The 24474-nt window shown below is 44.3% G+C and overlaps 1 protein-coding gene across 1 annotated transcript; it reads right to left on the reverse strand.

Annotated features, from left to right (window-relative positions):
- Positions 1–9145: 9145 nt before the first annotated feature.
- UCHL1 (ubiquitin C-terminal hydrolase L1) lies at positions 9146–23692 on the reverse strand. The gene is made up of 9 exons (XM_021701695.1): positions 23611–23692; positions 23483–23494; positions 22952–23080; positions 19645–19795; positions 17275–17360; positions 17149–17196; positions 16201–16267; positions 15220–15278; positions 9146–9598 (listed from the first exon to the last, which is right to left on the reverse strand). The coding sequence occupies exons 1-9, from the start codon at positions 23641–23643 to the stop codon at positions 9512–9514; spliced, it is 672 nt and encodes a 223-aa protein (XP_021557370.1). The 5' UTR covers positions 23644–23692; the 3' UTR covers positions 9146–9511.
- Between the last annotated feature and the right edge of the window lie 782 nt (positions 23693–24474).

Below are 24474 nucleotides of genomic sequence, written 5' to 3' on the forward strand. Positions count from 1 at the left end.
TGACCCTATCCCCTCTCATGCTGTTTCTCTCTCTTTCTCTTTCTCTCAAATAAATAAATAAAATCTTAAAAAAAAAAAGAAATTCTTAGGGATGATGGAAATGTTCTGAAACTGGATTTGTGGGGATGCTTTTACAACTCTATTTACTAAAATAATTGAATTGCATACTTACAATGGGTGAATTTCATGGTATATAGATTATACTTTAATAAAGCTATTAAGGAAATGGGGAAGAAATGTAATCAGAGGGAAAGATTAGGAAGAAAATTAATATAAAATGCATTCTGTGATTTTAAAAGTTTGAGAAATGGGGCACCTGGATGGCTCAGTTGGGTAAGTGTCTGCCTTCGACTCAGGTCATGATCCCAGGGTCCTGGGATCGAGTCCTGCATCGGGCTCCGTGCTCAGCAGGGGAGTCTGCTTCTCCCTTTCCCTCCGCCCCTCCCCACCCCCCGGTTCATTCTCTCTCTCTCTTTTCTCAAATAAATAAAATAAAAATATTCAAAAAAATAAATTAATTTAAAGTTTGAGATGTTGAGAAATAGTATAGCATAAAGCAAGAAAATAAGGAAGGAAGGAAGGAAGGAAGAAAGGAAGGAAATAATATATATATTTGAGGGCCCCTTTTGTGATGGCTCGAGACTATCAGAAGACACCCCAATGGTGTTCATGAAATTCATGAAATGAGTCACCTTTGCACAAATAATAATGAATTATGGCCTCTATATTGCCACCATGTGCCCTTAAAGGAGGGATGTGGGATCACAGCCTCCCGCAGAAGTAAGCAAAAGCACATGAGGTAGAAAAAAACAGGTTTGATCTCTGAGCCAATTGTTATTCTTTATTTCAAAGAAGATTTTTATGGGTTTTAAATGTTAAAATAATAATTATTATAAAGCCCTCAACTGTGGCTTCTATGTTTTCAAAAGGAATGAAAAAGGGAAACTTCCAGAGTGAAGTGGTTCTGTTGGTGGCATTTCTGAGCACAATCAGGTGGGGAAGTGGGGCGGGGGTGGGGGATGCAGCTGCAGAAAACAGTCTCGGAGAGGAGAGAGAAGGAGGCGGCAGGTCATCCCAGAAGGCCTGGAATGCTTCACTGAACACAGAATGTGAATGTTCCGTACCAAGCATTTTAAGAACATTATTTTTTTAATTATATTCAAGCAGATTGGATTTATGTAACTTTCTGTAGCAATGAGTAAAATGTGTAGGTCAGATTTCAATCCGTGATGAAGGTTACGCATCATTTTTCCTGTTTATATTTCACCAACCTGGTGCCTCATGATGAAAACCATAAGCAGAGTTATGAACGTGTTTCTAAGGCAAAGTCGGGCTGTGGGCTGGACCAGGGAACCGAGTCACCTTACACACTCCCAGGGAGGATAGAGAATAAGGTTCCCGAAATTTCAGCCTATTCTTCACACCCCCATACTCAGAGATGGCGGGAAGGGCAAGGAACTGAGAAAAATCAATGTGATTTCTTCCCAGTGCAGCCACAGGGGTCCGTGGTGGGGACTGTGAATGTGTGGTTTATAGCGGACAAACAGGGAAATCCAGTGACTCAGTGAATATGTTGCATTGCCTTATTAAATTATGTGTGAGATTTTTATTGCTGCTTAACAAATTACCACGAACGTAGAGACTTAAATCCACACCCATTTCATAGCACAGAGTTTTGTGGGTCAGAAGTCCAGCATGGCTTGCCTGGGCTGTCTTACACGAGGTTGTCTTAAAGCTGAAGTTAAGGTGGGGGCTGTGTTTCTTTCTGGGGGTTCTGGGGAAGATTCTGCTTCCCAGCGCCTTCAGGTTGTTGTCCACATTAGGCTCCTTACAGTTGTAGAACTTAGATGTTCATTTCCTTGCTGACTGTCAGCTGGGGGCTCCTAAATGCTAACCACATTCCTTTGCCAGGAGGCACCAAATCCTTTTTAAGGACTAGGTCAGGCCAAACAGGGATAATCTCTCTATCTTAACGCCAATTTATTTGGAACCTTAATTACAGTTGCAAAATCCCTTCAAAGTCACATCTAGATTAGTGTTTGATTGAATACCTGGGAGAAGGTTTTTATACACTAGGGGCCGGGAGTCTCGAGGGCCATTTTGGAATTCTGCCTGTGGCGAGTTATTTGGGAAAGACTCTCCAGTCTAGCTAAGTGATCCTCAGGGGTGGTGGTAACAAGCCCTAATGGATGTTTTGGAAATCCGCGGGCAATCATTTTGTTGTTGTAATGATGGAGGGTAGGTTCTGCTGGCATTTAGTATCCAGGGCCGGGTTGCAAGAAGACGGCCTCCCACAAGGAGGAATTGGGCAGCATCTTATCCGGTTTCGGGCATCCCTCCAGGCGTTCACGTCAATGACAAATCTATACCATTTTCTGAACTTCCGTATTTTATTTTGCTCAGTTTTTGTACTGAAGTTTCCAGAAATGCACTTAGTGGGTGAATCAAGAGAAATAATCTAGTTATTTTGCTGAGGACTTTACCAAGATTGTCATCAGCCATTTTGGAAAAATCACATGACCAGTAACAAGGCGGCTCCTGGAATCGAAACTGTCAATGAGCCACCCCCCGCTTCTGTCTGCGGTGGTAGCTGTCCCTGTCCCAGCAGCGTTATGTTAAATGCAAGCCTCACCCTACTTTCTTTCTTCCAGTATAGTGGTAACCCCTAAGCACTTGCCTGTTGAACACGCATTTTCTTTCCTTTTTCTTTCTTTATTAGAGTCTAGTTGACACACAATGTTACATGAGCTTCAGGTGTACACATAGTGATTCGACAAGTCTATGCGTTATGCTGTGATCACCACGAGTGTAGCTACCATCTGTCACCATACAATAGTATTACAGTATCATTGCCTATATTCCCTATGTGGTACCTTTTACCATATTTTCTTTGTTTAAGTTGACTTTTTACAGTGACATGTGTAGATAGGTTATATTAGCTATGAACCCTCAGGATAGTGAAGGGGGCATTACAACACAGAGGTTATAATAAGGGGCCAGAAGGACTAAGAGCCAAAGGTCTACAGTGTTGTGCACTTGCTGAAACTGGGAGTGGCCGAGAAAATGAGTAGGGCAGCTTGTGATATATAAACTCATAGGGACAGAAGGGACTTTTGTGAACTTTGAGTCTAACTATTTTTTAAAAATGAAAAAACTAGAACCAAAAAAGGAAAAAGGGAGTTGGCTAATGTCACCTAACTAGCTAATGTCAATGTTGGGACCAGACCCAGTACTTGTAATAGGTCAAATGAGTCTATATGAAACTACTTGAAAATTAAATTAACATTGTTTAACTGAAGTGTTAAGGAAAATGTTTTTCTAAAGATCTAACAATTTAATATACAATTAGCTCCACTATTTTCTAATGTTAAGATGGATCTGGAGGCAAGATTTTACTAGATGTAGAATCGATTGTAGAATTGGTTATATCGGGACACCCGGGTGGCTCAGTCAGTTAAGTGTCTGACTTTGGCTCAGGTCATGATCTCGGTGTCCTGGGATCGAGCCCCATGTCGGGCTCCCCACTCAGCAGGGAGTCTGCTTCTCCCTCTGCCCCTACCCCACCCCCGCTCATACTCACCCTCTCTCTCTCCTCTCTCTCCCTCTCAAATAAATAAATAAATAAATAATCTTTAAAAAAAAAGATCTGGTTATATCATATCGATTGTACTTCGTATAACATCTAACTCAGCATTGGCAGACAAAGTATTTGTTTAATGAACTTGTGATTTGAACTTATTACTGCTTATTTCTATTTATGATAAAATAAGTAGAACCTGGGTAAAATTATGAATAGCCTAACAAGCAAATCAGAAGGCTGGCTTTGGCCAATCTATATCAGGACCGGTTAGTCCTGTCCAAAACACTGGGCCAAAAAAATGAAGGCCCAAGTACTATCACACTTCTCCATTTGCCCAGAAGGGCCACAGTCACCAGTAACGACTGGTTTTTCCTTCCTGACTCAATTTTGTTCAAACTTACTTAGCTACAAAATTGCCATAAGTTTTCCTATGCTGCCACCTACTGGACATAGTAAGTATAGCTTTGAATAAAGCTTTGTCTTCTATTATTCAATGTGCTTGGATACCAAATCGAGAACTTCTTTGGTCTTAAATATCCAAATACTGAACATTTAAAGGTTGTTTCCTCTAATCACTAGAGATTCCTTAATGTCATCCAAAGCCAACACACCTATGAATCTCCATTTTCAAAACACCTCTTCTGTACTAAGTTTAAATCATGATTTCCTTCTTCAAAGTCCCTACTCTGCAAGAGGGTAAATACATTGCTATGGTTCATGTCTTGATGTAAAAGGGAACGTACCCCCCCTCACTGCAAAGAACGAGGCACTGATGGTCTAGGAGCCATGGTTTAGGATAACGTTTAGGAAAAGTTGTTCTGGAAATCGGCCTTATGCCGGAAAATGAGGCGTGGCTTGGCAGTAAGCAGAAAAGGACACGTGCTACCTTGGGATTTAGCTTGGAGAAAAAAAGAGAGAAGGCTAGAAAGAAACTAGCTGGTGATAAAAATAAAAACAATAGTGTCTGCTATATTCCAGGCACATCCCCAAGAAGGTCACAAGTATTGTCATGGGATTCTCACAACAGCCCAGGAAGCAAAGACCGAATGCACTTTACAGAGGAGGAAGTCGGGTTTTGGAGGCCACCAGCAGGGTGGCAGGTACAGAGGAGGAAGTCGGGTTTTGGAGGCCACCAGCAGGGTGGCAGGGATGCACAAAGCTCGGCGGCCTGGAAGGTGTAGCCCCAGGAGACCACGGACCAGCAGAACTGTCGGGAGACAAAGCCAGAGCAGCTCCTCGTTCGATGCCATTGATTTTAGTTTAAAAAAAAAAAAAAAATCACAGCCAAAGGAGCCTAAGGAGATATGACAGCCACATGATTTGCGGTATCCCGCATGGGATTCTGGAACAGAAAACGGGCATTAGGTGAAAACGAAACAAGTATGAATCAAGGTTGGGCTTTAGTTAGGAATTTATCAATATGGGTTCATTCACTGTGGCAAATGTATCATACTGAGTTTTTTAAGCCTGGTTTTTAGAGAATGATTAACACTATGGAAAACATCCGATTCCTAAGAATTAGGAGACACGTTAGTATAAAATTGGATTTTGAATGGTTTAAGAACACTGATGGCGGAGAACCGCAGCCACCTCTCTGACGGCGCTTGGCCGAGTCTCACGGCCACCACCATTCCCCGGGGCGGGGGGAGCTGCGACGCCGTGCCCTCTGTTCACCCGCCCGGGGCCGCACCGCCCTCCGCCGCTGCACCTGCGCTGCTGGGTCCCGCCAGCCCGGCCTGATGGCGCAGATGGGGCCGGCCCCTGCAGATGGGGCCCTGCGCCGACAAGACCCCGCAGTTCCCTGCCCGCTCCACCACTCAGAGTGACCTGTGCCTGTGTGAGGGCTCGAGGGAGGCCCTGAAGCACTGCAAGGCCAACCACGGGCTGGGCTCCCTGCCCCGAAGGGACAGGTGCAGACTCTGCAGATCCATGGGCCAGCCCCGCACCCACCTTCACCCCTTCACCGACAGCCGGGCCATGACTTCAGAGTGTACCCATGGAGCTGGGACTGGGAGAGAAGAGGGGGTTTCGCACCCCACAGATGACCGGAGACGCAAATGTGCTATTAAAAGACTTTGGTTTAGGGTGCCTGGGTGGCTCAGATGGTTAAGCATCTGCCTTCGGCTCAGGTCATGATCCCAGGGTCCTAGGATCGAGTCCCACATCAGGCTCCCTACTCGGAGGGGAGCTTGCTTCTTCCTCTCCCTCTGCTGCTTCCCCTGCTTGTGCTCTTTCACTCTCTGTCAAATAAATAAATAAAATCTTAAAAAAAAGACTTCGGTTTAGACCAAAAAAAAGAATATTGATTGCCAACATAAGAAGGGAAAGGAAACCATCAAATGATTTAAATTGCTCAAATCCAGGTATTTTGTATTAGGAGAAAACATCATCCATACTATTTGTTCTGCTGAGACTTCTCTACTTATTTCTCTTTTGTTCATGATGATTCACACACACACACACACACACACACACACACTCAACTCTGTATTAACAGTTTATGTTACGTTAGTACAGTTACTCAAGGCATGTTCTGCCTGTACTGGACTCTTTGTGGCTCATCTCAGCTTGATCCTCTAAATCCTGTGGGAGCGGTCCTATTGTGCCCATTCTACAGGACTGCACGGGACAGCCTGACTATAGGCAATTCACAGCGGCACATTGTAGGGCTATGCCAAACCACACCTTGTTCCTCAGCTGATGCCACATCAACATATCAAACAGGTGAACAACTTAATGCTACTGTACCAATGAGCTAAGATCACATCATTCAAGGGACAAAGAAAGTAACTCTGCCAAATTAGTATGTCAAGTCATTATTTAACAAGACAGGGTGTGTAGGAAATTGAACATGTTCCAAGTAATTTGAGGTTTAGGAAAACATCAAGATGATGATTTTAAGTTCTAAAGTAGCCTTGTAATGCGGGTGCCTGCCTGGCTCAGTCCACAGAACATGGACTCTTGATCTCAGGGTCATGAGTTCAAGCCCCACATTAGGCATAGAGCTTACTTAAAAACAAATAAAATAAATAGCCTTGTAATAGAGCCGGCAGAAGACAAAAGACTAAGTTAATGAGTTCCACTGACTTCAATTATAAATTAAAGAAACTTGAGAGTAAGCTGGAATTAACCAGCAGGAGCTCACTGCAGAGTTCTAAGTCTTGGCGGGGGGGGGGGGGGGGAACACACACTTTTTAATTATGAATAATATGGTAATTTTGGAAAGTTTGGAAAATGAGAAAATAGTTAAAATCACTCACAATCTCCATACGTAGAGAGAGGGGCAGACCCAGGTCTTTTAAGAAATTGCACGTTTCACAAGGACACACAGCCAGGGTGTTGAACGGGGTCATGGAAGTGTGGGACCCTAACGCTTAAACTTCATTCGCTTGAAGGTGGGTCCATCTATGCCCAGCAACAATCCATGTTGTCCGCTCTTAGAGCCAGTCCGCTTGGGTTTGAATCTAGGCAACATCATTTCCTACCAAATAACCTTCAGCAAGCTGCTTAAGCTTTGCTGTGCCTTAGTTTTCTATTTGCAATATGGGGATAATACCAATCTCAGATGATGACGAAGTTTTATTTAGAACATAGTTAAAAACTTAAGCTCTTACGGTCTTTTCTAAACACATAACGTATACACGTTTATAAAACTCACTCATTTCATGCATAAATATTTTTCCATGTTTTTGGGTCTTTCAGAAGACCAAGTATAATACTTATTGTGTAACCTAAAGATTCCTCAATTGGACATTTCGGGTGTTTAAAAAGAGAGATGCTTAGGGGCCTCTGGGTGGCTCAGTTGGTTAAGCATCGGACTCTTGATCTCAACTCAGGTCTTGATTTCCGGGTCATGAGTTCAAGCCCTGCTTTGGGTTCCATGCTGGGCATCGTGCCTACTTTAAAAAAAGTGGGGGAGATGCTTAACATCAGGTGGCTTTGCCTGTTGAAAGCACTAGAGTCACCTTCAAGGCCAAAGGCTGATAACATTTTAAGGAATAAGCCAAATGAACATAGATCTTTGACAAATCGAAGACGTCAATTAAGAGGGCTTGTTGGGAAACAAGATGCATACTGCCTTCAGATGGAAGACAAAGTCAGTGGTACCTCTTGGAGTTGTACATGGATGAGGCCTCAAGAGCAGTGGGGAAGTAGTTGGTACTAGATGGAACCTTCTAGGGGCCCTTTCCTGAAATCTAGGTTAACATGAAACAGGGAAGATGTGGAAGAGGGTAATTCCTTTGCCCAAAATTATTGAGGCAAAAGTGGAGGTCAAAGACAAAGTTTGGTAAATCCTGAAGCCTGTTCATACGTCTAGCTACCTTTAGGTAGTGAGTCCAGTCTAAGCCCGGTTTCCCTTGTGAATAGCTGTGAGGCCTTGGGCATGTAACCTAACCTCCGTGCTGGCGTAAAACTGAAATATCTCTGTACCTCCAGGGGAGCGTTAGCTATTGCATAACCTTTCACGGTGTGGCATGCTAAGGCATGTAGTTTGGGCGCATTTTAATAAATATGTTTCTCATACATGAAGTATAAAGGCTTAGAGCTACACTGAGTGGTAGAATTTGAATTTCTGAGGCCGTAAGTAATATATATATTTTTACCAGCTCCTAGAAGTGGGAAGGAGCCTAGCTTTGTTTCCTTTCCCCTAAGTCCTTCTTCAAAGTGTTGTACATAAGTCACACACCAAGTTGGAATTGAAAATACATCCCTCTGGCTTCAACTCTGAGCAATTAGAATAATCTGAATCACTGTTTTTTTACATTAAAAGAATGTCAATCGTAGTGATCATTTTCCTCCTAGGAACCAAAATATCCTTCACTTGCAAGCTGGATTCATAATCTTAGTCTAATTATGAGAAAAACACAGGACATAGCCCAGTAGACGGGCATCATGTAAAATACTTGTCAAGTACCCCTCAAAACTGTCAAGTCCTCAAAAACAAAATCTGAGAACTGATCACAGCCAAGGGAGCCTAATGAAACATGACAACTAAATATAAAATGGTGTCCTGGATGGGCTCCTGGAACAGAAAAAGGGCATTAGGTCAAAACTTGAGGGACTCTGAAGAAGCTATGGATGGGAGTTAACAGTAATATCAAGATTGGGTCATTATAACAAATGTTTTATACTAATGTAAGCTGTTACTAATGTAAGCTGTTAATAGGCAAAATGGAGGAATATATGGGAACTCTAAGAGCTTCTCAATCTTCTGCAAATCTAAAAATTCATCTAAAATGGAAGTCATTTTAAAAATTTTAAGTCTACAGGTATACACAGTAATATGAATGTATAGAAAGGGGCGCCAGGCTGGCTCAGTCGGTAGAGCATGTGACTCTTGATCTCGGGGTTGTGAGTTCGAGCCCCAAGTTGGGTGTGGAGATTAGTGAAAATCTTTAAGATAAATGAATGAATCAATCAATGAATAGAAAAAGTCTGGAGACTCTGAACCAATACTATTTTTATGATAATTTGCCTACCTTGTGCCCTAGGAGTTGCTTCTATGGAAGACATAACCATAATAGCACTGGAGGGGAAGATAAAAGAGAAAGTGGAAACCAGCTGAGGCTCATCTCTTAATCAGCAGAAAAGTTTTATTTCTTTTAAGGACAAACAATTAAACCACATCCAAGGCCTTAACTTACAGACGCAAACCAAAGTAGTAGCCATTTAAAGCATTTGCTATTGAGGTACAATACATACATGGGGGGGAAGGGGAATGCTTCACCATCTGAAGCTTATACCAAACTGCTCGATCGACAGCTGAGCTCTGCTAGTGCTTGGGTGTGGCCGAGGGGAAGAGCGTAACTGCAGAACCAAAGGAGAACAGCTGTGTTCCGCAAGTACTGAAGCATTCTGGACTGCATTGGTGAGGGTGGGTTTCACATATAAGGGAAAGGGGTGGGAAAAGGCTACATCCCCCCCAGGGCATTAGGCTGCCTTGCAGAGGGCCACAGCAGAAAAGCGGACCTCCCCTTGCTCACGCTCGGTGAATTCTCTGCAGACCTTGGCGGCATCCTGAAAGGAGAAAGGTCATTCATATCCAAACAGCAGCAGCTCAAAAGGAAGTTCCAACAGGAAAGTTAACGGTAAGACGCAGAGGTCACCCTGATCAGCTTCAAACCTCCCATTAAACTTGTAAACCAGGGCTGGCTTCAGACCAAAAATAAATAAATAAAAAATTAAAAAAAAAAATCAGGTGTTGGGCAAGACAAGAACTCATGCACAGACTTGACTTTAGAAGCTTTGACTTCTTTATGACTTTCACCAAGTGCTCTGGGCTTCCTCCACCTTGTGCCTGGTTTTGACAAGAAAACTACATACACTAGGAATGCACTTTTCCTCAAATAGCAACAAGGTAAAAAACAGATCCTCTCTCCCATTAGGGGGCCTAAGAGAAAAGTTCCCCTAACTCAAGAAATTCCAAGTAAACACAAATTCCTTTCAAGTAAACATTTTACCGAACAGCCTTAAATGCCTGGTGTTCCAGGTGTTAATGACTTATGGATGGTGGAAGGACATGTGTTACTAGTTCTAAGACCCAGATTACAAAGATTGGTAACAGAACATTGACCCCAAATTCTAGGGTTTAAACACCTTGGCACAGTAAATATCAATCACTGCTTCATCTGTAAAAAGTCTAGTGGAAAGATAGCTCCACAAACCATATGAAATATAAGACCTTTAAGAGGACAGAACAGTCATGACGCATCAGCTCCCAAGGTCTAAAAACCATCGACTCCATGAGCTGGCCCTTAAAAGGCATCAGCCACATCCAGTTTTGCTCCTGCTTTAGAACCAGTCTAGAGGAGATTCTAGATTGACATCTACATATTTCACTCTTGATCAGAATTATTATACTGCTATTCCAGACCTTTCCTGTAGGACCCACAGGGATAACGACTATTAAAGGTGTGTCTATAAAGGGAATAGTCATTCATCTCCTACGGACCATGAGCAGTGACCTCAGAATTCACGGGTTAAGTTTATGTCATTTCTTACCAGTTTAGCAACAATTTACTATATAGTTCAGACAACCTAATACAGCCAGCCTTACTTAGGATAAGAATTTTCACTAATTAAGATGCTGGTTTATTCCATTTAAGTGAGATTCTAGTTAGTTTTTATTGTTTTTTTTTTTTTAAACAGGGTTTTACCTTCCCCACACCTCATAAATTCTACTCAAGTAACAGTTTTTGGTATCCTATGTGGAGTACATTTTTGTGGTATTAGCAGTATTCAATACAAAAGTACCTTAGAGCTTTATTAGAAGGACCAGTCTTTCCCCCAAATGGATCATCACCAGAAGTTCTGCCTCTTACTCTCTCCCCTAAGTAAATTCTACCTTTGCAAATGCCCCTCAATCCTGCTTTTCTAGATCTATTTCTCATTCCACATTACTACTCCCATATGCCCCTCGTCTATCCGAGAATTAGCTCTAACTGATCTCAGGTGTGTGTGACAGCAGGCTAGAGAAAGTGACCCTCCCTCCTTTGCGGCATAATTTGGTCCACCAGCACCTTGAGGTCATGAGGTTTAGGACATTCCAAAGCCAGGTCTATTACCCAGGAAGGTAGTACTGAACAGTGGCTAGGATTGCCCAGATTTGAACCATGGTTTTGCCATTTAAGTCACTGACCCTGAGCATCACTTAACCTCCTGTACCTCAGTTTCCCCACCTGTAAAATGTGGGTATAATACCCACCTCAGAGCCTCATTAAAAGTATTCTCTAAAAGCTAGAAGTCACTTAGAATAGCATCTAGCACAGGGGTCAGCAAACTGTAGCCTGCTGCCTATCTTTATGAATAAAGTTTTAATAGAATACGGCCACATATTCACTTAGACGTGGTCTCAGAATGGAATACAAGCATACCTCATTGTATCGCACTTCGTCTTACTGCACTTCTCAGAGACTGCATTTTTACAAATGCAAAGTTTTTAGCAACCCTGCATCAAGCGATTCTACCAGCACCTTTTTTATTCAATAGCAGCGTTTCTGTGTCACATTCTGGTGATTCTTGCAGTATTTCAAACTTTTTTCATTGTATTTATTATGGTGATCTGTGATTAGTGATATTTGATGTCACTATTATAATTGTTTTAGAGTGCTACAATCCACATCCATACAAGAGAGCGACCTCAATCAATAAACGTTGTGTGTGTTCTCACTGCTCCGGTGACCAGCTTTTCCCCCATGTCTCTCGCCCCTCAGCCCTCCCTGTTCCGAGATGATATTGAAATTAGGCCAATTAATAACCCTACAATGGCCTCTAATGCGTTCAAATGAAGAGTCACACATCTCTCACTTTAAATCCAAAGCTAGAAATGATTAAGCTTAGTGAGGAAGGCACGTTGAAAGTTGAGATAGGCTATAAAAGCTAGGACTCTTGTGCCAAACAGTTAGCAAGTTGTGAATGCAAAGGAAAAGTTCTTGAAGGAAATTAAAAGTGCTACCCCTGTGACCACATGAATGATAAAAAAGCAGAACAGCCTTATTCCTGGCATGGAGAAAGTTTGAGTGATCTGGATAGAGGATCAAACCAGCCACAACATTCCCCTAAGCCAAAGCCTAATCCAGAGAAAGGCCCTAACTCTTCAATTCTGTGAAGGCTGAGAGAGGTGAGGAAGCTGCAGAAAAGTCTGAAGCTAGCAGAGGTTGGTCCAAGTTTAAGGAAAGAAGCGGTCTCCATAACATCAAAGTGCAAGGTGAAGCAGCAAGTGATGGAGAATCTGCAGCACATTATCCAGAAGATTAGCTAAGATCATTAATGAAGGTGGCTACACTGAACAACAGACTTCTCACGTGGATGACCTAGGCTTCTATTGGAAGATGATACCATGTAGGACTTTCATAGCTAAAGAGGAGAAGTCAATGGTTGGGTTCAAAACTTCAAAGGACAGGCTCTCTTATTATGTGCTAATGCAGCTGGTGATTTTAAGTTGAAGCCAATGCTCACTTACCATTCTGAAAATCCTAGGGCCCTTAAGAAGTAGGCTACATCTGGAAAAACGAAGCCTGGATGACAGTACCTCTGTTTACAACATGGTTTACTGAATATTTTAAGCCCACTCTTGAGACCTCCTGCTCAGAAAAAAAGATTTCTTTCAAAATGACTGCTCATTGACAGCGCACCCACTCAGTTCTGATGGAGATGGACAAGATTTGTGTTTTCACGCCTACTAAATAACGTCTACTCTGCAGCCCCATGAATCAAGAAGGCATTTCAACTTGCAAGTCTTTTTAAGAAACACATTTCGTGGGCACCTGGGTGGCTCAGTTGGTTGGGCGACTGCCTTCGGCTCAGGTCATGATCCTGGAGTCCCGGGATCGAGTCCCGCATCGGGCTCCCTGCTCAGCAGGGAGTCTGCCTCTCTCTCTGACCCTCCCCCCTCTCATGCTCTCTATCTCATTCTCTCTCTCAAATAAATAAATAAAATCTTTAAAAAAAATAAAATAAAAAAATAAAGAAACACATTTCATAAGGCCATCGTGAGTGATTCCTCTGATGGAGCCGGGTAAACTGAAAATCTGCTGGGAAGGATTCACCATTCTAGAGGTCATTAAGAACATTCCTGATTCACGGGAAGAGATCGAATATCAACCTGAACAGGAGTTTGGAAGACATGAATTCCAACCCTCATGGGACTCTGAGAGGTTCAAGACTGAGTGAAAGAAGTACCTGCAGGTGTGGTGGAAAGAGCACGAGAACTAGAATGAGAAGCAGAGCATGAAGGTGGGACTGAATTGCTGCCATCTCATGAGAAAACTTGAATGGATGAGGTGTTGTTTCTCATGATGAGCAAAGAAAGTGGTTCCTTAAGATGGGATCTACTGGTGAAGATGCTGTGAAGGCTGCTGAAATGACAACAAAGGCTTTCGGAGCTAGAATATGACATAAACGAAGTTGATAAAGCAGCAGCAGGGTTTGAGAGGATTGACTCCAATTTTAAGAAGTTCTACTGTGGGTAAAATTCCGTATCAAAAGCATCATATGCTACAGGGAAAACATTCGTGAAAGGAAGAGTCCATGGATGCAGCAAACTTCACTGACGGCTTATTTTAAGAAATTGCCACAGCCACCCCAACCTTCAGCAACCACCACCCGATCAGTCAGCAACCATCGACATGGAGGCAAGACCTCCACCAGCAAAAACTTTACAACTCAGAAAGCTCACATGATGGTAGGCATTTTTTTTTAAAAATGAAGTATTTTTAATTAATATATGCACACTGTTCTTTTAGACAGAATGCTATTGTACACTTAACAGACTACAATGGAGTACGAACAGAACTTTTATATATACCAGGAACTAAAAATTTCATTTAACTCACTTCATTGCAATATTCGCTTTACTGAAATGGTGTGGAACTGAACCCACAACATCCCTGAGGTATGCCTGTCCTTGCAACAGAGCCAAATGCCACACGAAGCCTGAAATACTTTCTACCTGGCTCTTTACAGAAAGTTTTCCAGCCCTTCATCTGCACACAGCAAGCACTCAAAAAAGATTAGTTATTACTACAAATGAAGTACTTACACCTTAACAGCATTTTTTCTTATCACAATTAAGCAACTTCCCTTTATAACAGTAAATTGATTCAATTCTAGGGACTTGTTTTTAGGGGGAAGGGGCCCCAGGTAGTCTATCAGCCCTTGTCCAGAACTAAGAGGTCTCTGGAATCCTTTACAGTAGGATAGTGATCCTAGATCTTAAAGTTATCGAGGCAGGTTCTGAATCTGCTCCTCTCGTCCTCTAACAGTGGCCCCAGGAGAAGAAAAAACTGAAGTCGATGGCCTAACTGGAATCCCTAGTACACCAGCTGTAAGACAGACCCTAATCCAGCAGTGTGACAGGGATTAAGAAAGGCTCAGGTTGGGGGGCGCCTGGGTGGCTCAGTTGGTTAAGCGACTGCCTTCGGCTCAGGTCATGATCCTGGAGTCCCGGGATCGAGTCCCACATCAGGCTCCCTGCTCGGCAGGGGGTCTGCTTCTCCCTCTGCCCTCTTCCCTCTCGTGCTGTCTCTCATTCTCTCTCTCTCAAATAAATAAATAAAATCTTTAAAAAAAAAAAAAAAGAAAGGCTCAGGTTGGGTCCCTTGAGTGGTTAGCTGTGATGTAATCTGACAAGAGGACAATGGTCACCTTAATCCCACAAGGAAATAAAGCAATGGCTTGCAGGCTAATTCTAACCCTGGACTAAAGTCAGCACATGATACAGATCAGTCAGGGCTGCCCTGGAGGATCCTGTTTAAGACCATTTGCTAGAAAATACAGTAGACAGAATTACTAAAATAGGGGCGCCTGGGTGGCTCAGTCGTTAAGCATCTGCCTTCGGCTCAGGTCATGATCCCAGGGTCCTGGGATCGAGCCCACATCGGGCTCCCTGCTCCGCGGGAAGCCTGCTTCTCCCTCTCCCCCTGCTTGTGTTCCCTCTCTCGCTGTCTCTCTGTCAAATAAAAAAAATTTTTAAATCTTAAAAAAAAAAAAAAAAAGAATTACTAAAATAATCTTTAAGCCCTAAAGACTGCTATTAACCCAGACGATGGGGTGCTGGCTGCCCTGAAGAAGTACTACCACCTGAGACAATATGGCCAAAGAAAGGTGGGCCTCAGTGGAAGATGGGTTCCAAAGATTACCTGCAGCAAGGAGTCCTCTGAACTGGTGCCATGGTTTACCGGGAAAGGCATTCGTCCATCTGGAACAGAGAAGCCAGGCAGCTCAACTTTCTCTGCAGATTTTCTGGCTGCCGTGCTTACCCAGCCTAAAGAGAAGTTTTCCATCTCCCAAATACCACTGCCACTCCCACAGAGGAAGGCTGGTCAGAAGCAATCGGATGGAAAGGAAGTTCGAATGCTCCTGGATACCCACCCGGGGCAATTCTAATCCTCAAGCAACAGGACCACACAAGACCAATGTGGTCACCCTAACAGAAAGGCTTGGGCCACATCTCCTGGGAAGGGTCCCAGAGCAAAAGGCAGACGCAGCCTCTGAGGTACCGAGGAGGTGGAGCCAAGAAAGGATCTTTCGGATCTCACTGCCCCTTATTGACTGCTTACTGGCCCCAAGTCTCCTTCGCTCTTGTCTGCTTATAGGTGGTTCTCGAGGCAACATGGCTGCAAGTCTTCATTAATACAAAGGGGATGACTTTTACCAGATGGCTATCTTTCTTGTTGGCATATACCAGCTAAGAGAAATTACCCCCCAACATGTCCAAATTCTTTCTATGCAAACAAGATCACATTGAGGCATTTATCTTTTTCCAAAAGTATTCCTTGTCAGGATGCTGCGGGAGATCCTACAGTGGTAATGCTGTAGGGGAAGGTGGGAAGAGAAAACCTGAACACAGATGCCTTGAACTGGCACGGATCTCTTTGCTGGTTTGGGACTAAAACCATTCTTTCTGCAGGTCACTGCCTGATGGGTGGTGGAAGTGCTCTGTGTGATAAAGGGGTAAGTGCCCCAGTGAGAATACCTCGTTGTTTTGGCTTTGTGAACAAAGACACACTTCATAAAAATACACTAACTGCCACAAAGTCACGCACCAATACCGTAAGAGGAATTTCATCTGGAAGAATGCCTGAAACTATGTGGGGTTCCAAAAATGGAGTGAAACCTACCAAGTTCGTAGAGATGGCCATCCACGTTGTTAAACAGAATAAAATGAAAATTCACTTTGTCATCTACCTGAGGAGAGTCAAGAAATATTTTTGAAGATGAGTTTTGATTGTACTATATACTGCATTAAAAATGTTTTCCTTCAGCTTTACTGAGAGATACATGACATAATATTGTGTAAGTTCAAAATGTATAACATGTTGATTTGATACACATATTTTGCAATATGATTTTAAGAATAGAACTTAATTTATTAAAAATAAATTCTGTCACTCTTTAAGTATAATGCGCTGGAAATGACTTGCTTATTATTTTAAATTAGTATAGCTAACACGTATTTCCTATATACTAGACAATATTATAAGACTATCATAAAACCTTAATCTATTAAAATAAATATAGTTAACTATCAGAAAGCTATGACTTTTTCCTGAGGAGGAAATTCAGGCTTAGGAAGGATTAAGTATTTCACCCAAGGTCAAGACTAGAAAGTGGTAGGGCCAACAGTAGTTATAAAGGCACGGATACAGACTTAAATCTAATTAACTGTTGACTGAAGGACTGTGTTCAGGTTAACGATATTTTTAAGCCTTCTAGAAACCGTCAGTCCTTGCTGGTAATCTTACTCTCTCCAACAGTCTGTGGGAGGAGTATGTGAAATGCTCAGTTGCCAGGAGGGGGATATTCCTCTCAGAATCATTTGGATCTAAACAAAATACTGTTTGAATTTACTCAAGACTATGTTTACTGCCAATTAGATTTCTGAAGAGCCATTTCAACGAATAGGTCCTTTCAAAGCATGATTCTGGAAGAGTTTTCTGGGCTTAATTGGTCTTAATTGGCCTTGGGTGGAAAGGTCTGCTGTGTTCAGGTAAGAGGTTCCTGTATGTATTCCAGGGGAGACACAGAGCCGCCTGGGCAGCCTGGCTCTGATCTGTAATTGCATTTACCCGACATTGGCCTTCCTGTGCCACGGCATCATGGGCTGCCTGAATGGCCTGCAGACAAGAGAGAATAATGAGCACAAAAACCTCTGTAGTCATTTAGAACTGACGCTCTGGAAGTAATTTTCCTACCTCGTTCTTTTCAAAGCATTTTGCTCGGTCTTCAGGGGACAGCTTCTCCGTTTCAGAAAGAAACTGTTTCAGGACTGATCCATCCTCTTAAAAAAAAAAAAAAAAAAAAAAACACATTAGTAAAGACAGAATAGTGCAAATGGGTGCACATTTAGAGCACACTTAGGCTGTTACACAGCCAGCCACGTTCGGTGACTGAAGTCTTTACTATGGCCCTGGAGGGGTAGATGAGCTGTCCCTTCTCCCTCAGCCTCTTTCCAACCAGTCCCTTCTCCCTGCATTGAAGCCGATGAACTCTCCGCTCCTCCAGAGGGCGCCAAGCCCTCTCCTGCAGCTCTTCGCAGCCATCCGGACGCTTTTCCCCTCCCACCTCACACTCAACCTCTCAAATCCCCATCACCTTCCTTACGGTGCTTATGCATTTGGAACATGTATTTGTGAGATCTGTCTTGCTATAAAGGCAGGGACTGTCTTGTCTATTGCTAGTTGGATTTTTTTTTGGTTTTTGTCAAGATTTATTTAAGTAATCTCCATGCCCAACCGGGGACTCGAATTCACACGCTCTACAGACTGAGCCAGCCTGGCGCCCTTCTAATCGCTATTATCTATAGCAACTGGCTACACACAACCCTACATGGTTCAACAACATTCTAGTCTAATAATAGGTTCTCAAACCAAGATTTTTTACTTCAGGGTAGAAAATGCAATCTTAGTAGTACGGATATCCAGAAAGACATTAACTTAAGGATCTTAAGAAGAAATGTAAAGTGCCTAGTAGTCTGGCCCAGAGACAAATGACCAGCTGACAGTTTGGTATAAGCATTTTGTCACTGCTCAATGTGGCTAAATCTAGGAGACGCTGAAGACATGTCTAGAGCAAGATCGATTTGTATTTCAAAGACCACATTCCAACTTCCAGCTCTAAACTCAAACAAATTAGTTAAATAAAGACCACTTAAAATTTGGAAGGAATCCTCTTCATTTTACGGGGAGGGCTAGGACTCCGATTACTTTCCTGTGGCACGATCATGACCACGGCTACAAGAGTTCTCGTAGCTTCTGCTGACCTCCCAAACACAGGACTCTGAAGTGAGACTTACTGCAGAAGAAATAGAGGATCAATCTACACCTCCTTAACATGCCAAGTCAATATTTGATAAATTGAGTTCTAGAAGATTTGGATCTTTATGGCCAGACAAGCAACCCCCCCTTTTTTTTTTTTTAAGATTTTTATTTATTTGACAGAGAGAGAGAGAGAGACAGCAAGAGGGAACACAAGCAGGGGGAGTGGGAGAGGGAGAAGCAGGCTTCCCGCCAAGCAGGGAGACCTATGCGGGGCTCGATCCCAGGACCCTGGGATCATGACCTGAGCCGAAGGCAGACACTTAACGACTGAGCCACCCAGGCGCACCGCCCCCCGCCTTTTTTTTTTTTTTTTTTAATTTCGGAAGTATACCAGCAGCAGTCTTGGCCACCCTTACCTTGCTTAAAAAACAAAACAAAACCCAAAAAACCCATATCTGACCTGCTCCAAGCAACACCGTGGACTGTATTAGCTGAAATTATTCCATTCTTAGCCACCCCCATCCATTGTCTAAATCAGGAGTTGGCAAACTACTGTGCCTATTTTTGACTTACTGGAACACAGCCACATCCACTGGTTTACATCTTGCCTGGGGCTGCTTTTAAACTGCAAAGACAGAGACCCACTGGCCCTCAAAACCCTAAAAGATTTACTCTCACCTTTCAAGAAAGTTTGTTGACCCTTGGCCTCTAACACGCATTATGCCATGTATTTTAACATATTTTCGTGCTGTTCATCGTGCTTCTGACAAGCCTGAGAGCTGAGACTCCTTTCTGGAAGTGAGCTAAGACCCCAGACCCTTGTTCGCAGCTGGATCCTTTCAAGGTTTCAAGCTGCTATGTTTCCCTGCAGGAACCTTCACGGTATCTTCGTCTGGCTGCTCTAGGCTACTTTGGTTCTCCTGTTGCTTAAGAGACCCAGAACCATTAGAGACAGGTCCTAAGTGGTGATATTTTATGGTTTAACATCATCTCTAATTCTTCTGAAGTGTCGAGCCTTGAACAAGGGCACATGAGAATCATACATATGCAGGGAAGTAGTACAGAACTACCTCTCTCTCCCTCTTCCTTCCAGGTGGAAGAAGCTAGACCATGTTTCTTGGAAAAGGAGTTTCCTTTCCTCAAAAGAAAACCCATCATTAATTTGCCTACTGATTACATCCAGATCAATAGATTTCAAAAAAATGTAAGGCGATGACTTCGCTGAACAGACCCCTGGGGGTTTGGGGATCACAAGCTCTGGTTAACTAGAGGTCAACCAGAGGACTGCCCTCAAAATCCACTTACCAAACTCCAGTTTGTCTTGGTTATTGGCCACGGCATGGATAAGCCCAATGGTGCCACAGGAGTTGCCAATGGTCTGCTTCATGAAGTACACCTTAGGACTGACTTCTTGTCCCTTCAGCTCTTCAATCTGTTTTTTCCTGAAGTTCTCATGCTGTGAATGTAAAACATTTTTTTAGATCTCATGAAAATGCAAAGCCCTAACAGACGGCAGCACAGCGAGTTCTACCACCTAAATGGAAACACAAGTGGGATGTGTGACCAGGAGCCTTGGTTCTAGGTGCTGGCCAGCACCCAGAGGATCGCCTGTCTGCGTCCCACACCCACACCAGCCCGTAGGGTTCTGAGAGGTTCTGAGACTCCACCCTGATGCTGCAGTGCAGTCATGGCCTTGGATGTTGCCCAAGGATTTGTCTGGACACCACTGCAACCTTTTAGCTTGAAAATGTGTGGTGTCCTGAAGTCAGAAAAACAGGCACGTTCATTTTTTTTTGTCCTTAAACCACCACCACCAACTATATTTCACACAGGACCCCAATCAAGCTTTGGTCAATTTAACATCCTAATAAACACCAGCCAGTCTATATCCCAGTATTCTTTAAAGTTCTACTTCTACTGTGTCCAAGTGTACTTCTTTTCAATAACAAATACAAAACAAGACTTAGCTGCTGAAAGGAACAATTTTAAGAAATTATTCCCTCACTTTTTTTTTGGAAGGAAAGACAACTGACCTAGGGTTCTGGGCTGTGATTCCACAAAATCTTCTCACCCTACAAGAGAAGATGTGACACTTGCCTGTCCTTGTCAACAATACATTTTGAGGACAGATTAACAATGGGAGGAGGGATCAGTAAATGAATGAGACTAGAGATAGTTTTCCTCAAAGAATCCATCTGCTCTTTGTACAGTAATTTAGGGGGCTTGTCTGGACCTTTCACTAATGGATTTTAGACCTTAAAGGTAGGACTTCTCAGTTAAAGCACGGTACTGCTACCATAGAAACACTAATGTGTCATAACTAGTATAATCGGACAGAACATCGGAAGTACGTTTCCTTTGTTTTTGTTGTTGGTTTTTTTTTTTTTTTTAATATTTTAAGTAATCTACACCCAGTGTGGGGCTCTAACTTACAACCCTGAGATCAAGAGTTGCACACTTCACCCAATGAGCCAGCCAGGTGCCCCTAGAAGTATATTTGTAATTCCAGTAGCCTTGCATTACTATACACATAACTGACTCAGTTTAAGCCTGGTCTGTGATGCCATCAGATGAGTAAGATCTCCCTACCCCACAAGACCAACTAATTGGAAGTTCTAACATCAAAGATCTACCACGTCTTTGAAATGAGTTACTATTCATGGGCTGTTAAGGATTTTCACTTTTCTGGGTTTGTTTAATGGGACAGCACCATTCTTTAGGTGTTTGAGCTCTTGCACGGAGCTACTTCTGCAAATATTTCATTATCACTTAAAATGTTTTTGAACTGGTTAGTGGACAGCTGGGTGGCTCAGTCGGTTAAGCGTCTGCCTTCTGCTGGGATCTCAGGGTCCTGGCATGGAGCCCCGAGAATCAGGCTCCTTGCTCAGCAGGGAGTCTCCCTCTGCCCCTCCCTGCTGCTTGTGCCCGCACTCCTGCTCGCTCTATGTTCTCCCTCACTCTCAAATAATAAAACCTTAAAAAAAAAAAAAAAAAACTGGTCCAGTTAAGATTTCGTAACACTCTTAGACAAAATCAGATGCTTTCTAAATTAACATCAGCTTATTTGGAAATCAACATATAATCCTCAACTTTTCTTTGAATTTGCTTCAGTGTTTAGCCTAATTGGTGTTTTGTATCACAGACTAGGTGCTCAACAAATCTGACTGCCCCAGCTAGAGCTAAAGGACTAAGCATCCAGATTACTCAAATCAGAACGTTCTTTAACAAGCGCAGCTTGATCCAGTGAAAAGCAAGCAGTGGGCTTTTGAAAGACAAACACGATGCACCACTGCCTCCCAGAGCCCTTGCCTGGGAGTGCTGCTCAAAACCTCCGAGTCATCATGGATCCTCTAATAACAGCGCTCCGGCAGAGGCTCAAAGGAGAGAGGAGATTGTGTTTGATTCTGTCAACAGGGAAGCTAATTTGACTTGCAATTATTCGGCAGCTCGGGTTTACCAACCAAAGGCTTTGGCAATAAAAAAACATGTCAGTGGGATTATCCTAATAGGTTTAATAAGGGTTTTTAACTCACAATATCAAGCCCATTTCCTAGGAGGAATGCCTGCAACTTCCCATAGAACTTAATAATTTATGCTGAGGATGCTTCTAGAACACCCAGCCCTAGCATGGTGCTTCGGTTAAAGCTTCCACTGTTTGAAATGATGCCCCAGAGGCTACTGCCCCAGGTTTTGTTAATGCAGATTTCACCACTCCCAAATCGGGGGTCAAGTGACAGCAACAGGAGATAAGACAATGCCATGCCAGTTAGTGGGATTTCATACATCGCAAGACAACAATTACCCCAGCTACCTTTTTATATCTGATGCTCAGTCTTTGAGGTACATACATCCATGCACACTTGTAGGAGGAAGACCATCTAAAGGGAAATGAAAAGGTGTTTCTAAAACTGCTTTAATGCCCACCTATTTCACTTAGCTACAAGGTCAGAGAGGAAAGACAAGAGAGGTGGAAGGAGGTCCCCACACACAAATGATTAAGCTTTTTTTAAAAAAGCACATCGGAGAGGCTAAAAACCAAGTGTGCATGTTGTAGGGAATGGAGGGTGGGAAGAGACCCAAATCCACCAAAGACCCAGGAGTGGAGATGGAGCATTAGAGAACCTATTGTTTTGCTGTGGCTTAGGCAAAACCGTCCCCCCCTCCCCATTTTACTGCAAGGTGGGAGTCTGAGAACCAAACAAACTGGCAGGTCACAGCCCTTAAAGGGAAACAACCAGCCATTCCTTGGGAGTGGAAGGCTCTGAAAAGCGTAGGTTGAGGCCAACTCATGAATAGGATGAATTCCTTCTCTGGATAATGGAGATGATGGAACGGAGATGCTGCTGCTTCTCCTTGAAATTCACGGCAATGCTGAATGGACGAGCGAGGAGCCAGTAAATTCTCTAACCACCCATGAGTAGATGCCATGAAAGGGCGGGCTTCTCACCCCATCCCCCGCAGGAAGGGGGCAGTTTTGCAGGTATGGGCGCCCGGTCCGGGAGCGGAGCGGAAGGGAGGGAAGCCGGGAGTCCACACGGTCCCCCGCGCCTCACTCGGCTCTGGAAGCGGCGCGCACCACCCCGGGCCCACGCACCCCGGGCCCACGCCCTACCTGGGCCGTGAGGGGAAACAGCAGCAGCAGCGCGCAGGCAGGCGCGGGCACCGAGCCCAGAGCCTCCTCCTCCAGCCCCAGCACGTCCGCGAAGCGCCACTGGCCGGCCACCCCCAGCCGGGCCAGCACCTGCGGAGAGGAAAGACGGCGGCCAGGCGCGCCGAGGCCCCGCGAGTGGCGGGCGCCTGCCGGAGGGCGGGCCCGGCCCGGCGCCCTCGGTGCCCCCACCCCAGCCTGGGAGGAGTCGCAACCTGCCCCGCCCCCAGCCCCCGCCGGCGCAATGACACAGCACAAAGCGCGGCCCCCACGTGGCTCCAGCGAAGCCCGCGCCACGCCCTCGGGAGCTGGGCCCGCACCCTCCCCCCACCACCTCCGACGGTTCCGCAGAGTCACCCCCCGACCCCGATGCCGCGGCACAAGGAGGGCGCCCGGGACGCCGCTGGGTCCCTGCGAGACAGCCGGAGCTGATGCGCGCCTCCGCCTCGGCGCTCCCGGGGGAAGGGGACAGAGGCAGTGCGAGACGCCACTCACTTTGTTCAGCATCTGAAAGGCAAATGCAAAAAAAAATACAAAAATAAAGCCGGTCATCGAGGCAGCTACCTGGCGAGCGCTGACCCTCAGCTCTGCGCTCCCCGGGCGACGATGCACCGGACGCTTACCTCGGGGTTAATCTCCATCGGTTTGAGCTGCATCTTCGCGGAGCGCAGGAGGACCCACTATCAAGAGAAAAGGAAAAACAGCAAAAGGAGCCGCCCAGGCTGCCGCTATAAAGCGCCGGCCTGACGCACTTTAGGTGCCTGCGCAGGGGGAACAGGGGCAAAACCAAGGGACGGGGAAACGGTCAGTCGCAGCCAAATGGGCACGAACCCCCCCCCATGCGCCGCGCGGAATGGTACGGCCGGGCCCCCAAACCTTGCAGTCTCACTTGCTGGTGAGATAATCTGGTGGTTGTGGGGGTGGGTTTTGTTGGTTGGTGTTCCTTGAGCGTATGGAGCGGTCGTTTAGATGGAGTCTAATTTTTTGCGAACTTTCCGGAAACCTACCATTCTTACCATCCCAATTATCGGAGAGCTCAGGGTTTCTGAAGCTTTGAGAAAAAGCCCAAATTCAACAGGTATATATTTAGTATGAATATAATTATCTGTCTCCCAAATCTTGCAGCAGTTTGCATTTGACCTTAAGACAATTCATCCTCCATGCTAAATCAGATCAGTACCGAGGTTCGTTTTTAATTGACTGCCTAGGATAAACGGTATTGCATTAGTAATGCTGATGTAATGTGACTCCCGGGGAAGAATTGGTTGGTCATGGGGAAGCTATAGGAACCTTGCGGATGTGACCATAATTTAAGACAGAGAGGAGGCAGGCGGTCGGAGACTTTAGGACACAGATCCAAGGAAAAGAAAGGTACGATTTCGAGACGAGAGGGTGTAAAAGAAAACACATTTTTAAAAGAACGGGAGGCTTTGAAAAATAAAATTCTGAGTTCACAGTGGAATATTCACAGTGAAGGAGAAAGAGAA

The sequence above is a fragment of the Neomonachus schauinslandi genome, chromosome 2, assembly GCF_002201575.2.
Source record: "Neomonachus schauinslandi chromosome 2, ASM220157v2, whole genome shotgun sequence".
NCBI classification, from domain to species: Eukaryota; Metazoa; Chordata; class Mammalia; order Carnivora; family Phocidae; genus Neomonachus; species Neomonachus schauinslandi.